Source organism: Corylus avellana, chromosome 5, assembly GCF_965113065.1.
Source record: "Corylus avellana chromosome 5, dhCorAvel1.hap1.2, whole genome shotgun sequence".
NCBI classification, from domain to species: domain Eukaryota; kingdom Viridiplantae; phylum Streptophyta; class Magnoliopsida; order Fagales; family Betulaceae; genus Corylus; species Corylus avellana.
The window spans coordinates 7,961,146-7,976,610 of record NC_142494.1 but is presented as its reverse complement, the minus strand read 5'-3'; the positions used below and the strand labels follow the sequence as shown (position 1 = coordinate 7,976,610).

The window sequence follows — 15,465 nt, the reverse complement described above, 5'->3', positions numbered from 1 at the left end:
GTTAAAGATTTTTTACTTAACCGGTTAATATTTCATTAAAACAAAGCCTTAAACCAAGAGACCTAAACCTTTTTCAAATAACCCAAACCCCTTAAGACTTTTAGAAGCAAAAAACCCCAAAACCACCCTCATCGGCCGAACACTTGCCCCGGGACCACACAAGCACTCGCTCTTGGCCTAGGTGCGAGCCCTCACCCAGGAACCACATAAGAGCTCACTTAAATAGTTTTTACCCATTGGGCAAAACCCAATCGTACGCCTGAACATTTTAACCAGTTGTGTAAATAGTATCGAGCGCTTGCTCAATAGTACCCGAACTCTCGCTGCCAACTCTAAAAAGCATTTTTAACCCATTATCTACTTTTTCCAAACAATGACACGCCCCAAGTCCCTATATAAAGCCCTCATTTGACCTTCAGCCCTCTCCTACACCAAAGAAACCCTAAAATCTAGTGTAATGAGTGATTTTGAGAAAGAATTAGGAGATTTGGAGGAATTTGCTATCTTCTAAGGTAACCCATTGTCCATTTCGATAACCTTCATGTTGTTCTTACTGTTTTCATAAGTATTTCAAATTCTAGAAATGCCTTGTTAAGGTTAGGTGCCTATTTCTTAAAAAGATGAAGAAATGTTTTCAAAAGACTTTAAACCCCTATTTGATTCTTTGTGTCGTGTTTTCTTACGATACATGTGTCCAATATCAACATAGGAAGAGGTATATCAACCCATAGTTCTAGATAGGAGCCAAAAAGCCATTTTTGGAGTTTCTAGCCGAGCCTTAACTCTTTGGCCGAACATTCGCCTAGGGAGCGAGTGCTCGCCCAAAGAGCAAGTCACACACCCCTTAGCCCCAAATATGTGGTACGAAGGTTTTTAGGAGCCTTTTTCGCTAGATGAAACTTCATAGGGTTCTCTAGTACTACTTATAACGATGAGTTGTATTATAGCAGGGATTCATGATGTTGAAGGACTCGAGCGAGCGAACAAGGTAAGTAAACACTTACGAACACTTTCCTTAAAAACGTGTGATATGTCAGCTGACTGAGTACAAGTATGATATGAGCATGTTTATATTTTTGTATAACTTGTTGATAAGATATATTGTATGACATGGTACACCGGTACGTGCGGTATAATGACTATGGACTTACTATATTGACTTGATTCTATGCTTAAATGTGTATGTTATATGGGTCTTAGATCCAATGGTTATTTTGTGACCGGCGCAGCCTTAAAGGGCAGGTCACTACAAGATGTACATCATTAGTAGCGTGGGCCACCCGAGGTCGGACTTGGTCGGGCTGCTAATGTTATGGAAGGTAGCATACAGTGGTCGGAGAACCGGCATTGTATTACAGGTCCATCGGGACAGCGCCAACTTTGCTGAGAATGGGTAATATCTCGGGTAGACCATATATGATAGTTATGACCTATAAGCATTAGTTTTGTACATTAAAATACTTAGGCGAATGCCGCCAGGAGTATACCACTCTTTTATTAACCAAACATTACTTTTACGATGTATTAACGGAGACAACATATCTTTTAAATGCTTACCAAAACTGCTCATTTATTTTTGCTTAATAATAATGGGCTCATGACATACTCTATTGTGAGGTTTACAATTTACTTACTAAGTCGTTAGATTTACGTGATTATTACTCTTATAGGGAGCCTATTTTTAGAAACCAAGAGTTGTACGGTTGCCACTACAGACTTTGTTTTAAGATCTTCATGCTGTTATCAGGTTTGCTTATTATTATTTTTAGTTGCTCCATATCTTTAAATTGAATATTATACTTGTCCCTGTAATGATTTATAGACTTCTCAGATTTATTTCACTTTCCTATGCATTAACTCTGATGATGCTTAGATGGGCGATCCCCCATTTAGCCACCAGTTAGTTAAGCTGGGGTAATTGCCAGTAACCTTGCCAGGTTGGTTAATACCAGTTTTGGGGGCGTTACAGTAAGAGTCTACCATACATATAATCTACTAATAAATTGGTCCTAGAATCCACCAACTTATATGTTTTACTAAAAAAAACCTAGCTAATGCCCTCGTAATCATCACTCCACTAAAAAAATATTTATTATCGGTTAATTTGGTTAACCGACAAAAAATATTTATACTGATTAACCGAATCAAACCGACGTCGGTATAAAAATCCTTAACTGATTACCAACCGACTTTTGGCGGTAGGTTAATGTCGGTTTGGTCGCAGTTGGTAAGTGGTAAACAGTTAATTTTCCCACCCCTACCTTCAACCAAGAAACCACTGGGTAAACACAGTACACTGAACGTTCATTGACTAAATTTTGACCAATCGAGTAGCGACCGAATGTATGCCCTACAGCCCTAGAACCAGTGGCGGAGAGACAGGGGGGCAACCTAGGGGCGGGCGCCCCTGGTAAAAAAAAAAAAAAAAAGAAAAAGTAATTTTAAGTTAAAAGTTGGAGGGTGCCCTTGCTAAAAAAGTTCAGCCCATGTAAAATATTTTTACAGCCCTAAAAAAAAAAAAAAAAACAAACAAACAAACAAACAAACTAGTCTCAACACTCCAATGTCCACGGCAATACACTAAACAAAAGAAAAAAAAAATAATCTTACCCTAAATCCCTAACCCCTCTTCTAGACTCCAACTTGCGGCTCAAGCATGGACTGTGCAGGCTGTGCAGCACTCCGTCTCCCATCGCCATCGACCTTGAATTGCTTAGCAGCACCACCGGCATTTTCACGCCACGGCCGCCCACGGTGATAGCCCATCTGACTAATTTTCATTTTTTGTTTTCTTTGATTGATTTTCATGAACTTTGTTTGGTTTTAGTTTATGAGTTTTGTTGGTTTAACTCATTTGTCTAACATGGTGATTTGGTTTTTGGTGGTTCACTGGTTCAGAACTCAGAAGGGAAACAGAGAAAGAAAGTTTGATTGTGTGTGTGTGACAGTGTGAGAGTGGTGAGAAACAGAGGCGTAAGGGATTGGTAGTAGTGCCGACTGTGCCACAGTGCCGTAGTGGGGAGAGATATTTCTGAGATGGGAACTTGGGAAGGCTATTTGTGATCACACTCTTGAAGCCATCAAATACCCATTAGAGACAAAACTTGAATTGAGCTCCACACTCCACTTTTGACTGACTTTGTGAGTAATGAATATCTGAGATCTCCTTGCTTAACTTGCTTTATGTTTATAAATATATTTGGTTCCTAGTTCCCAGAGACACGAGATACATGAATAATTAAAGCATCAAATTTGTTTTTTTTTTTTTTGTTTTTGTGCTACTTTCTTGTACTGGTGCTAGTGCTTACATGGTAATTGATATATCAATTTAGCATATATTTATGAAGTCAGATAAATATGCTTTTTGTGATACATATATTGTGATATAATTTTTTTTTTTTGATTGTATTTACCATATTATAATAAAAATATAATATATAAAGAGAAAAAAAAAATTATCATTATAATTTGTTGACGCCCCCGGTAGAACGAATTCCTGGATCCGCCACTGCCTAGAACCACTGTGCAAACAGTACACCGAACATTTAACCCAGGACCACCAAACATTCGATGGCCTGCAGATTGTCACAGCAGCAGCGCCCTTAGCTTTTCCAACCTTATAAGTAACCCTCTCATGCCCTTCTAAGCTCCATTATGCCCTTTAAGACCTAGAGAAACCCTGCTTGAGTGATTTGTGAGTTGTGGGAAGAAGAATGAAGGTTTATTGGAGGTAAACCTTCTTTACTTAGTTGTTATGCTAGTTAAGTGTTTTCATAGCTTGATTGCTAGTTTTAGGCTTATGTTGTTATTATAGGTTTTAAATCTTGGGTTAAGCATGGGTTAATGTTTCATTCTTGTTTGATGTATTTTATATTGCATGAAAGTGTTATTTTGAGTTAGGAGTATGTTAGGAATCTTGTTATGACCTTAGGATTTGCTTAGAGGTGATTAGAAGGATGTTTGGTTCGAAATGGGTTTTCTACCCAGAAGCGACCTCTCGCACCTCTTTGGCCGAATGTTCAAGGTCGAGTCCGAACATTTGACTTAATATGTCTGAACGTTTGATGGCCAGGCAGAAACTTTGTTTTGGACATTTTTAGGTCTAAAACCCATTTTAGCTTAGATTTAAGACTAATGATTGGTTTTTTCATAGATTTGGAAAGTGCAGAACACCCTAAGGAGTATTTGGAGGAGTCTTATGACACAAGTGAGTAGAAACTCACATGAATACTTATTGTTACTTTTCTCACATTGCACGACTATTTTATGTGTACCAAATATACATCTTTACAACTCTCATGAAATACATTTTAGTATACTATGAACTTTATTTTATGAAAACGTGTGTTGCTTAAGCAAGATAATGAACATTGTGAGATTTGTAAGGGCATGCATGTAAAATACATAAAAGACTAATTGAATTGTAGACATGGTACACTATTACGTGCAGGATAACGGTCATGGGCTTATTGTACATGTTAACTATATGTTTAAATATGTGTATGTGTTATATGGCCCTTGGATTCAATAGTTGTTTCTTGATCAGTGCAACCATGCTTGATTGACAGGTCACTACAAGACGTACGTTATTAGTAGCGTGGGCCACTAGAGGTCGGACTCAATGAAGCTGCTAGTTATGAATGGTAAAGTACAATAGTTGAGGCACTGGCATTGTATTAGAGAAAACCCTGCTAATAATGGATAATATCTCAAGTAGATCAAACAGTTTGAACTATGACTTGATTCTCATAATTATAATATATATTATATTTATATTACATTCATTATAAGTTGTCACCTCATAATGCTGCTTGTGGTTTAACAACAACTGAATTCATTATTGAAATGACATGTACATCATATGCATTTTTACTTACTAAGTCGTTGGATTTACCCTTGTATTCTTTCTCATTCCATTATGTATAATTGTGATGTTTAGCTAGCTTAGCTGAAGATGGATATGGAGAGACACTTAGTCATTATGAAGGATTTACTCAGGATTATTTTTGAGGACTTGGACCTTCTATGGCTCAAGTCGATGTGGGATGCTGACGAATCTATTCGTCTGGGGTTGCTCTAGATCATCCTTATGCTTTATTTAGTTAAACATAGGCCTTAGTTTATTCAGAACAGTTGTTAGTGATATGTATTATATTTTGATGACCGGTCTTTAACTGATACATTTGGAAATCTATTTATGTTATGATGCTTATAGTTTCACTCTAATTATTATAATTGTGGTTTTAAATTATTGCTATCTTTGTCCCTTGATCAAAGTCTTCCACTGTAGTCTCTCTTTGGAGAGGATGAGATCCTTAAGTCTTGTTTTGAGAGGAATAAGGCTAGGAGGTGGACCATGTAGTCAATTACTAATTAATTAATGTTACTGGGGCGTTACAAATTACAATAATAGACCCTTGAATTGGAATGAATATATGCACATTTCTTACACCATCAAAATCATATATATATATATTCCCACAACAATTCAAAAAGCACTAGCTTTGTTGATTTAAAATAAGCGATTGTTTTTAATAAATCATCTTCTTAGGGTTTTGGTATTTTGGAGATCACACCCTCCGCTCCTGTTCGTAGCAATAAGATATTTCTAGTAAAATTTTTTTAGAGCAACCATACCATGATGGAAGCCTCGTGGGAACACGAAGAGGAGATGCGGTTCAAATATCCACAACACTTCAGTAATGAAAATACATAAATTTTGAGGAGGAAATTTCTTTTAAGGGGGGTAGACTGTAGCACCCGAATAAAAAAAAGTTAAAAAAGAGAAAGGGGCGTTGGTTTTTAGTGTATATATACGTGAAAAACCCTAATACCACTTCTAAAGGAGTAGTCGTCTCACGTCTTTATCAATCTCTTTGTCCTTGTCTCTATTTTGAGGAAGTAGTGAAGCCAAGGCATATTGAGAGAGAGAGAGAGAAACAACGTCTATTAAAAGAGTAGAATGAGAGGGAAGATTGGATCATCTTCCTTTGCCAAAATCTCATAATTTTTTTTGCTAATAATTGATTTTTTTTCTTCTTTACTTTTATATTATTGATTTGAATTAAAATCAATGGATATGATACCCCTCTCAAACTATCACACAATTGACAATGTCTCTCAAACTTTTAATTGTGATAATATCCCCCTAATGATGAAACTACCCTTAGTAAAATAAAAACAAAAAATACTAAAACTTCTAGAAAAAACCTAAAACTAAAAAATAAAATAAAGTCCAAGGGGTGGCCAAATTTAAATTTTTTTAAAAAATCATTTTATAAGAAAAAATAAAAATTTTGATTTTTTTAATAAAAATTGAAAATTTTCATTTTTTGTTTTATAATTTTTTTTTAAAAAAAAATTCATTAAAAAAAATTAAAATTTTCAATTTAAAAAATAATAGTTTTCGTTTTCTAAAACAAGATTAAAAAAAAAAAAATCATTTTATAAAAATAAAAATTTCCGTTTTAAAAAAAAGAATTCATTTAAAAAAATAAAAAATATTCATTTTAAAAAAAAATTTAAATATTTTCATTTATAAAATAAAAATAAAAAAATGTTTTTTTTTTAATTAAAATTTTCGTTTTTTTTTTAAAAAGAAATTATTATTTTATTTTATTTTTTCAAATTTATAGGGTATTTTTGTCTTATTGAGAAATATAGGGGCATTTTTATCTTTTTAATAGTCTTGGGGATACTGACAATATTTTGATAGTTTGAAAAAGACATTGTCAAAATCAAAAATTTAAAACAGATATTGTCAATTAGATGGTGGTTTGAGGGGTACTTTTGACATGTCCGCATAAGAGGGAGGAGATGAATTCGAACTAGTGATCACATCCACTTCATTAGGTGTGGTCCCGGATCAGGAACCCGGCAATGCTCCAATTACCCATCAGCTTTTTCTCAAATCTTGGCCATCCAATGTCATCCAACAGCCACAATTTTGCCACGTGTCCCAACTAAAGATAAATAATAAAATATTATTTATTTTTTAAAAAAAATATATAAAACAAAATATTAAAATATTAAAATTAAAAATTAAAAAAACTATTGGGTCAGGCTGGCCACCCCAACTGAGCATTCCGCCACCCCCAGGGGTCGGTTGGGGCCCTAGGGGGGTGGCTTCGGCCGCCACCAACCGGTCCTTAGGGGTGGCCGAAGCTACCCTCGTGGCCATAGGAGGTGGTTCAACCACCTCCCATGGTCAAATTTTGTTTTATATATATATTTTAAAAAATAAATAATATTTTATTATTTATCTTTAGTTGGGATACGTGACAAAATTGTGACTATTGGACGACATTAGATGGTTAGGATTTAAGAAAAAACTGATGGGCAATTTTTGAAGCATTGCCAGGATCCTGATCCCACCTAGCTAATTAAACTACCTAGCTAATTAAACTACCTTTTGGAAACATTTGAGGGGTACTTGAACGGTATGTAATATATCATTACTCGAAAAGAGGACTTGTCCAAGGAATTAAAAAAAAAACAAAACCATTAGCCCGCTTCTTTTTGGGGCCGAGATTTAAACTTCACTGTTGACGCTTCACAGTTGAAGCAAACGCAGATGCCATGGCTTTGATCTTCCCGGACTACCAGCCCACCACCTCTGTGCCTGACCCCCTCTTGCCCTGGCTCTGGTTCTCTCTCCCTCTCTCACAAACAAACAAGCACGCTGGCTTTCATTGTGTTAAACTTGTTGCTGTTTGTTGTGGATCCAGGTCGATCAAGAAAGCTCTCGAAGAAGACTCGAGGTCAGGGTTAGATCTCAGCAAGCTTCTCTCGGATTGCATCGTCACATTCAAGGGCAATGAGCAGTACCGGAACGATGTCAGATTTCTCAAGATTTGGTTCCTCTATGTAATTTCCTAGTCATCTGTTAATTTTTGTTTCCGTAATTCGAATGCTTGTATTGTGTTTTCAGTTTTGGTATGTCTTCATCGGTTGTTAAATTTCATCTTTGTTTTTTTAGGCTTAAAATGTTTAATGGGTTTGCTTGGTTTGTCTTCGTATACTGAAATTCCCTTCAGCTTCAATTGCTTAGTTTTGTTTGCGTGTGGTAGCTATTATGGGTAATTGTTTTTCATGTTCTATTGGCCTTAAGATATTTGAACAATTTTAGCTTTATTTGCTTGTTTTATATAGTTGTATTAGATTTTTGGGCTTAAAGTATCTGAGGGTTTACTTGGTTTCTCTGTTTCATTGGTACTCCCATAGGCACTTACTGTTTTTTTTAATTAGTTTGTCTCACAATTAAGTTGCTTGAAATTGATCTGGGTTTGTGCCTTTGGTGTCTCTGTAGGGTTTACTTGGGTTCCTATGCAATTAATGCTCCTTCAACCATCTCTATGCCATTTTGTTTCCCAATTCAATTTATTGGGTTTTGTTTTATATATGGTACTACAATTGGGTGGTTGATTTTCTCTATTGGGTTAAGATGTTTGATGGGTTTACTTGGTTTTGGTAAGTTTTTATGCTTTGGCTAGGACTTATTTATTTTTAGGTCGTTTTGTTTCAAAGTTCAATTGCTTATATAGTGCTCGTGTGTTTGGTATCTGTGATGGTTGGAATCTTTGATGGCTTAATTTGGTCTTGTTGGTTTTTGTAGATGGACATTTGTAAAGATTTTGAGCGTGTTTTCAGAGAAATGGTGGAGAGTGAGATATGTATTGGCCATTCCTTGCTTTATGTATGCTATGCATCCATTCTTGAATCGAAAGGGATGTTGCATGACGCTCACATGGTTTATCAGTCTGGAGTTTTAAGGTCTCTTTCTTTCTCTCTCCCCAGTATGTGTGTCTATATGTGTTTCTCTCTCAGATTGGAGGTGTCTGGTTGATTGGGTGTTTCAAGTTGTGCCATAACACTTGTACTGATGCTCTGCTACTAGGAATGCTAAACCGGTCGAGTTGTTGAAGAAGGCACATGCCTTATTTCTCGATAGAATGTCTGAATTAGCGAATGCCTGTTCATTTCAGGTGTGTTCACATGGCCAAACGGTGCAGCTCTTACACATTTTTCTATGGTCTTGTTCCCCCACCCTAAAAGGAAAAAAAAAAAAAAACCCTCCGCGTGTGCTTTCCAGTCTCTTTGTAATAGGGTACGTCAATGAATTGGAGATGGACTTCATTAAAGTTTGGTATATGACAGCAGAGAAATCATGTTAACAAAGGCACACACACAAGACACATGTTTTAATGACATTAATTATTGCTCAAATTTAAGTTTTGAAAACTTGGTAAGTAGTTTTAGAAAAATATTTTCATATCAGCATGCCTTCTTTCAGGATTGAATTATTTGTTCTATTATGAAACATACCCTTCTATAAAGTGGCTAATACCGTACAATGCCCTTTTTTTTAAGAGATGAGACTAACCGGACTAGGCAAAAAGCTGGATAAGTCTTCCTATATACTAATTTTTTAATTCTTTATTGCCTTGAATGGAGAACATTTTCCAGATTATATACATACATGCTCTCTTTTAAGGAAAAGGGGGAGATTGAAGTATAAATTAGCCGAAGTTCATATCTATGAATTGTGTAAGGATTTATCCTTTTGCATTTCCATCTTGCAGATTGATGATCGTGAAGCCATTAAGTTTGGAAAAAGTCAAATTAATCCATGGTCCACCTCTAGCATTGAAGACCTATTGAAGAAGCTGAATCCTCATATTATGAAATATGATGTGAGACAGTACAGTTAGTATCTTTTGCATAGTTTTTCATTTATCAGCCTCGCCAGTAGTTGGTGTTATAATTGCTTCTTGACATACTTTTCAGGGATACCATAAAAGTAAAAAAGCTTACCCGGGAAAAGTGGCTCTATCTTCTTTGCATAATTCATCAAGGAATAAGGTTATTGAGATAGGTAAAACTCCATATTAGATTAACTTTGTTATATTCACATGAATATACCATTAAGTTTTTAGTCTTATATAAGGCTTTGTGTTTGTTTAGCGATTTTCAATGTAAATTTATATGTTCTGACCAATACGCAAAACCTTTTGCAGTTGGTATGTTATAATTGCTATACCTAACAAAATTAACTGCTGATTTTGTATAACGTTTGTTTAAAAGAACATCAATTAGATAGATACAAAAGAGATTCACAATATTAATTATCAAAATTGAAAATCCAGAGACTAAATTGAAATCGCGCAAAAAGCTAGGGACTAAATTTGAGTTTTTCCTTGAAATTTAAAAATTACCCTAGAAATATAGTACATTTTTGAGTTTAGGAAGAAACGTATCTCTGAGTTACCGTTCTAAGAATTTCATTTTATAAAGTTTGACAGTTAGATACTTGGACTCTAGGTGGCCAAATTTGTATTTTTCGTGATTGTGCTTATTGTGATGCTCAAAGGTGGAAAAAAGTACCAGATCAAAGGTTGTGCCGGTCAGGGTGGTTTTGCTCAAGTATATAAAGCATATGTCAACAGTAATCCAGATGAAGTTGTTGCGCTTAAGGTATTTACTATTGTAGTATTCTCCTTTTTAATTGCCGACTAGATGTCTTGTTGGATTATATCATGGTCTCTGAAATTTCTTGCAGATACAAAAGCCTGCTTTCCTTTGGGAGTTCTACATGTATCGTCAGCTAGATCAGCGCATCTCAGACAAGGAAGTATGCCATTTTCTGGTGGTGTCCCAATGTTTATTGGCTGTTTCTGGTTTGTTTAGTTACTTATTCTTGCTATCTCATTTTATCAGAGGTCAAGCTTTGGCTTTGCTCATAGAGTGCATCTCTACTCTGACTGTAGCATACTTGTCTGTGACTATCTATCCCATGGGACTCTTCAGGTTGGCTTATCATATCTCGTATCTGCTATATTATTGGGTATAGTCTTCTGTAATACTTGTGTTCCAATTTTCCCTTGTGCAGGATGCAATAAACTCCTATGTGGTCACTGGCAAGTCCATGGAAGAGGAGTTATGTATTTACTACACAGTAGAGATGCTGTACATGCTAGAAACTTTGCATGGCGCTGACCTCATTCATGGTGATTTCAAGCCTGATAATCTGCTTATTCGTTATGCTAGGTAACAGACTTTTCCACGTGGGTCGTTACTGTGTTACCTCTCCTATGGAACTGCCGTGAAACAACCCAATGCAATTTGTACGGGTTGATGACCAGAGCTTATGTTCAACTAGTTATATATCAATCAGAATGTCAAATTTCTATTTCCTTCTTCCAATTTTTTTTTTTGAATTGTTTTCCTGGTATGTTCGTGTGTGGTTTTTGTAAAACTGCTTCTGTTCTTGATGTATGGGAGAAAATTCGTCTCTAAAAAATGGCGCTTGTGTTTTCTTACCTCAGCATTTGGATATTGTTGCACCGTCAGATTGTTACACTTTCCTAACCCATCAAAGACATTGTTTTTCAAAATTTAGTCAATAGCTGGGCAAAGTTGTTTTCACTTTTTTCTGCACATTCACTGCATGAGGCAGTTATACATCGTCTCAAGAGTGGTTCTTTTGGTGTCATTACAGTCTAACTGTTATAGATGTGATTGGTTTTCCAGCATTGATCTCTTTTAGTCTTGGCATCTTTGTTTGCTTTATACTCAGTGTACAATGTATATTTATCCATGACAAATGTGGAAGATTTTTACAAGTCAAAGCCAGTTTCCATGCTTCATGCAACTAATGGTGCCAAAAGATAACCTATATATCTCTAATGCTCATTTTCTCATTATTAGCACACTAATGGTCTTATACAATCTGCAATTTGTGGATAGTGTCCTTCAAAAGATAATTACCTGACCTTTTGGCAGGGGTGACCTTACAGAAGATGGGTTCCATGACCGAACTGGTCCTTGGCATGATCAGGTTACTTCCATTTGCATCAAAGACTAAATTATGGTTTAGTTGTTTATGATTACTCAAGAGTTTTATCTTCCAGGGCCTTTGTCTTGTTGACTGGGGAAGGGGGATAGATCGACGTCTCTTTTCAGACGATGCAGAATTTAAGGGAGATTGCCGGACTTCCGGCTTTCGTTGTATTGAAATGCGGGAGAATAAGCCATGGACAGTTCAGGCTAGTCTCCACTTACATAGCATATCCGGTGCAGTTGCTAGTACTATTGACTAACTTCATATTAATGTCTCTTTAAATTGACTCCAGGTAGACACATATGGCCTGTGTGTTATAGTCCATATGATGCTGCACAATTCTTATATGCAATTAGAAAAGAAAGCATCATCTGATGGTGGCTACATTTATCTACCCAAATCACCTTTCAAACGGTATTTGCTAAGTCCTGCATAGTCTTAGGCATTTGTTGATCTTAACATTATATTTTGGTATCACTCTTAGCTTTCACAGCATGATTCTTATTCAATTGGCTTCAGATATTGGAAAGTTGATCTCTGGAAGAATTTTTTTACCAAGCTGCTTAACATGAGCCCTGCCACTGGCAGTGATGACAAGAACTTGTTGCAGAATTTGAGGGAAACATTCCAGGATTACATTTGCTCTAATCCTCAGCTCATAAAGAAACTAAAGGAGTTGCTGGTGAAGCAAAGGGCTTCCTTGTGTTCTGCTTAGTTTCTCTGGTCTTTTCCACTGAATTTTAATTTTTAATGGCCATGAAATTGTCAAATTTATGCACAGTGCAACGAAAAGCAAAATTAGGTGTAACTCTTCATTTATATTTTAACTCAAAATATATATACACATCCTTGAACCTCATAAAAAGAATTCTAGTTAAATTATGGACACAGACCACCTATCACAAGTGTGTATGGACATTAATGTGGGAAGATGGCTCAACCCATGTAACTTTGTGGTCGGTGATTGGGAGATGGACATATTATTATGGGCACTTGTTATTTTCGCTTTTTTATTTGTTTTGTTTCTTATTTTTACATATTTCTTATTTTTTTTATTCCTCACTCCCATGATTGAGGAAGGGGTTTATTATTGTATGTCTTTAAGGGTGCGTTTTACATTATGATTTTAAATCAAATCATAGAAAATAAATTGTTTGGGATTACGTTTTTAAAAAATTGCGATTTGAAAGTGTGGATTTCAAATTGTAGGTATGAAGGTACTTATCAAAAAAAAAAAAAAAAAAAAATTGTAGGTATGAAGGTACTTTTTAAAATACATACAATTTTAAAGGTTAAATTGTGATTTTAAATGTCAAATTGTAATTTTGTCAAATGCTTAATTGCATTTTTTTGGGGAAAATGCATTTCACTCTTCCGAAGTTTGATCCAATTTTCAATTTGAACCTTAATGTTTAAAAATTTACAATACACCTTCACAAAATTTAAAAAATTCCCTAAAAATATTTTTCGACGGAAACTATTTTATGTGGAAGTAAACAGAACCAAAGTTACAAAATTTTGCAATTCGAGTAATTCGTTATTGAATTTTGTCTTCTCAGACGGAAAGTCAAATATGTGGTACGAATGTGAGGATTTTTCTCCCAATCTTCCCAGATTGCCCCTAATTAGCAAAATAATTTTTTTTTTTTTTTAAAGAAAGACTAGGGGTGGTTGCCACCCCTTTGGCCAGCCACCCCCACATGCGTGCTACGTGTTTAACTTTCCATCTAAGAAGACAGAATTCAATAACAGATTATTTGAATTGCAAAAGCTTGTAACTTTGTGAGAGTACATTGCAAATTTTTAAATATTGAGGTTTAAATTAAAAATTGGATTAAACTTTGAGAGAGTAAAGTGCATTTTTTCCTACATTTTTAAAAGTCACGTTTTCAAATCATATATTTTTAAATCGTAATTTTTAAATTACACTTTAACCTAAAACAACTATCAACCTAAATATTTATGATCAACCCATAGTTACTTTTCACTTGCAAGAATTACTACAAAAGAAGAAACAAGATTGCTACAAATTAGATTAATTTGTAATTAGCCCCAAGACTTTGGCCTAACTAGAAAAAGTAATCTAGTGGGCCCATAAAACTCACTAAGATAAGCGATGTTATTGAACCAAACAAATCAACAAGAGTAAAATTGTCAGCCCTCGTGGAGTCTGGATAAGAAAATCGTTTGGCAACTTTTTAGGATTTAGTGTTTTCAAAAGAAAACAAACATTAAAAATATTTATTTTAATATATATATATATATATATATATATATGTGTGTGTGTGTGTGTGTGTGTGTGTTTATTTTCTAGGCACGAAGGCTTCATTTTTATTATTAAAAAAAAAAATTGGAGAGGTAGTTGTAGCAAGCCCAATGAAAGAGATGAGATGACTGTGTAGTTACCTTTCTATTTAAAAATAATAATAATTTACCAATGTCAATAATTGACATTATACAATTCAAACAATTTTCTATTTTGAATTTTTAGTTTTTTGTAAGCATATAAAGCCTTTATACTTAAAAAAAAAAAAAATAAGCACATGATATTTCAAAAATATATTTAAAAGAAGGTGTAAGAAGTTTTTATTGTATTTTAATTTTTGGAAAAAAGTTTTTGTGTGAAATGATAAAAGGCTTGTAAATACAAGGCCAATAAAAACATGCTCACACCTTGATATTGTTACTTATAGAAACAAATAAAAAATAAATAGAAAAAATAAAAAAGGGATATTTTTCACCTTTTTGGGTTTTTAATTTTTTTTTTCTAAAACGTTCATTAAGGGCATGTTTGAGATTGTGTTTGAAGGGTCTATAAGAGTTTTTAACACTAAAAAAATTTGTTTAAAGAACAAAGTATTCGTTTGGTGAAAAAAATTAAAAGCGCTTTTAATGGTCCAAAAAGCTTAAAAATTGTTAAAAAAAAACACTTTTAACAAAAGCTTAAAAATGAAGCTTTCGCTCAAAAAAAATTTTTTTGACTTAAATGCTCAATTTCTCAAATACAATCACAAACAAACATGCTTTAAACAAATTTTGCAAATGGCTGATAAAACACAAAACTCAAAACAAATTTTCACATTCTTCACCACAATCCACAAATCTTGAGAGATTGGCCATATCTATCTCTCTCTCTCTCTCTCTCTCTCTCTCACATTCTCGTCGGTTTTTTTTTTTTACCTGGCCGAAACGATTCTCCGAGTTTTCAGACTCTCTCCTAAGACCACTCTCAGTGGCACAAGTGTGATTTGAACTATTCGTCGAGGTCCAAAACGGCCAGTCTCTCACAAACCCTAATCAGCCTTCGAGCTGCCATGTGTATATATAAATATATCCATCTTCGATCATCATCATTTCCATTTCCGTTATCTGAGATAGTGTGTGTGAGAGATCTCTCTGCCTCTTTCTCTCACTGCATCGGCGACCTCTTCAGGTCAGTGTTTCTTCGATCTCTTAGATCTTCGCTTTCTCTGCTTCTTTTCATTTGTTATGAATTCTGTTTGGTTGCTGAGAAAATTGAGCCAAATGAACTGAAACGTCGCGTTTAGACCTTGTGTAGTCTTCAATTTTTTTGTTTTGTGTTGCTAATGAGAGGTGATCTTTGTGATTTTGCTTTCATTTCTCTA

General features: G+C 34.9%; 1 protein-coding gene across 1 annotated transcript; it reads left to right on the top strand.

Annotated features, from left to right (window-relative positions):
• The first annotated feature begins 7,512 nt into the window (after nucleotides 1–7,512).
• On the top strand, nucleotides 7,513–12,839 carry LOC132182418 (protein kinase and Mad3-BUB1-I domain-containing protein). The gene is made up of 14 exons (XM_088516632.1): nucleotides 7,513–7,646; nucleotides 7,728–7,866; nucleotides 8,615–8,772; nucleotides 8,897–8,984; nucleotides 9,582–9,692; nucleotides 9,787–9,874; nucleotides 10,370–10,473; nucleotides 10,559–10,630; nucleotides 10,717–10,806; nucleotides 10,889–11,046; nucleotides 11,782–11,836; nucleotides 11,910–12,044; nucleotides 12,132–12,253; nucleotides 12,359–12,839. Exons 1-14 carry the CDS (start codon nucleotides 7,579–7,581, stop codon nucleotides 12,552–12,554), a joined length of 1,584 nt encoding a protein of 527 aa, XP_088372758.1. The 5' UTR covers nucleotides 7,513–7,578; the 3' UTR covers nucleotides 12,555–12,839.
• The last annotated feature ends 2,626 nt before the right edge of the window (nucleotides 12,840–15,465 follow it).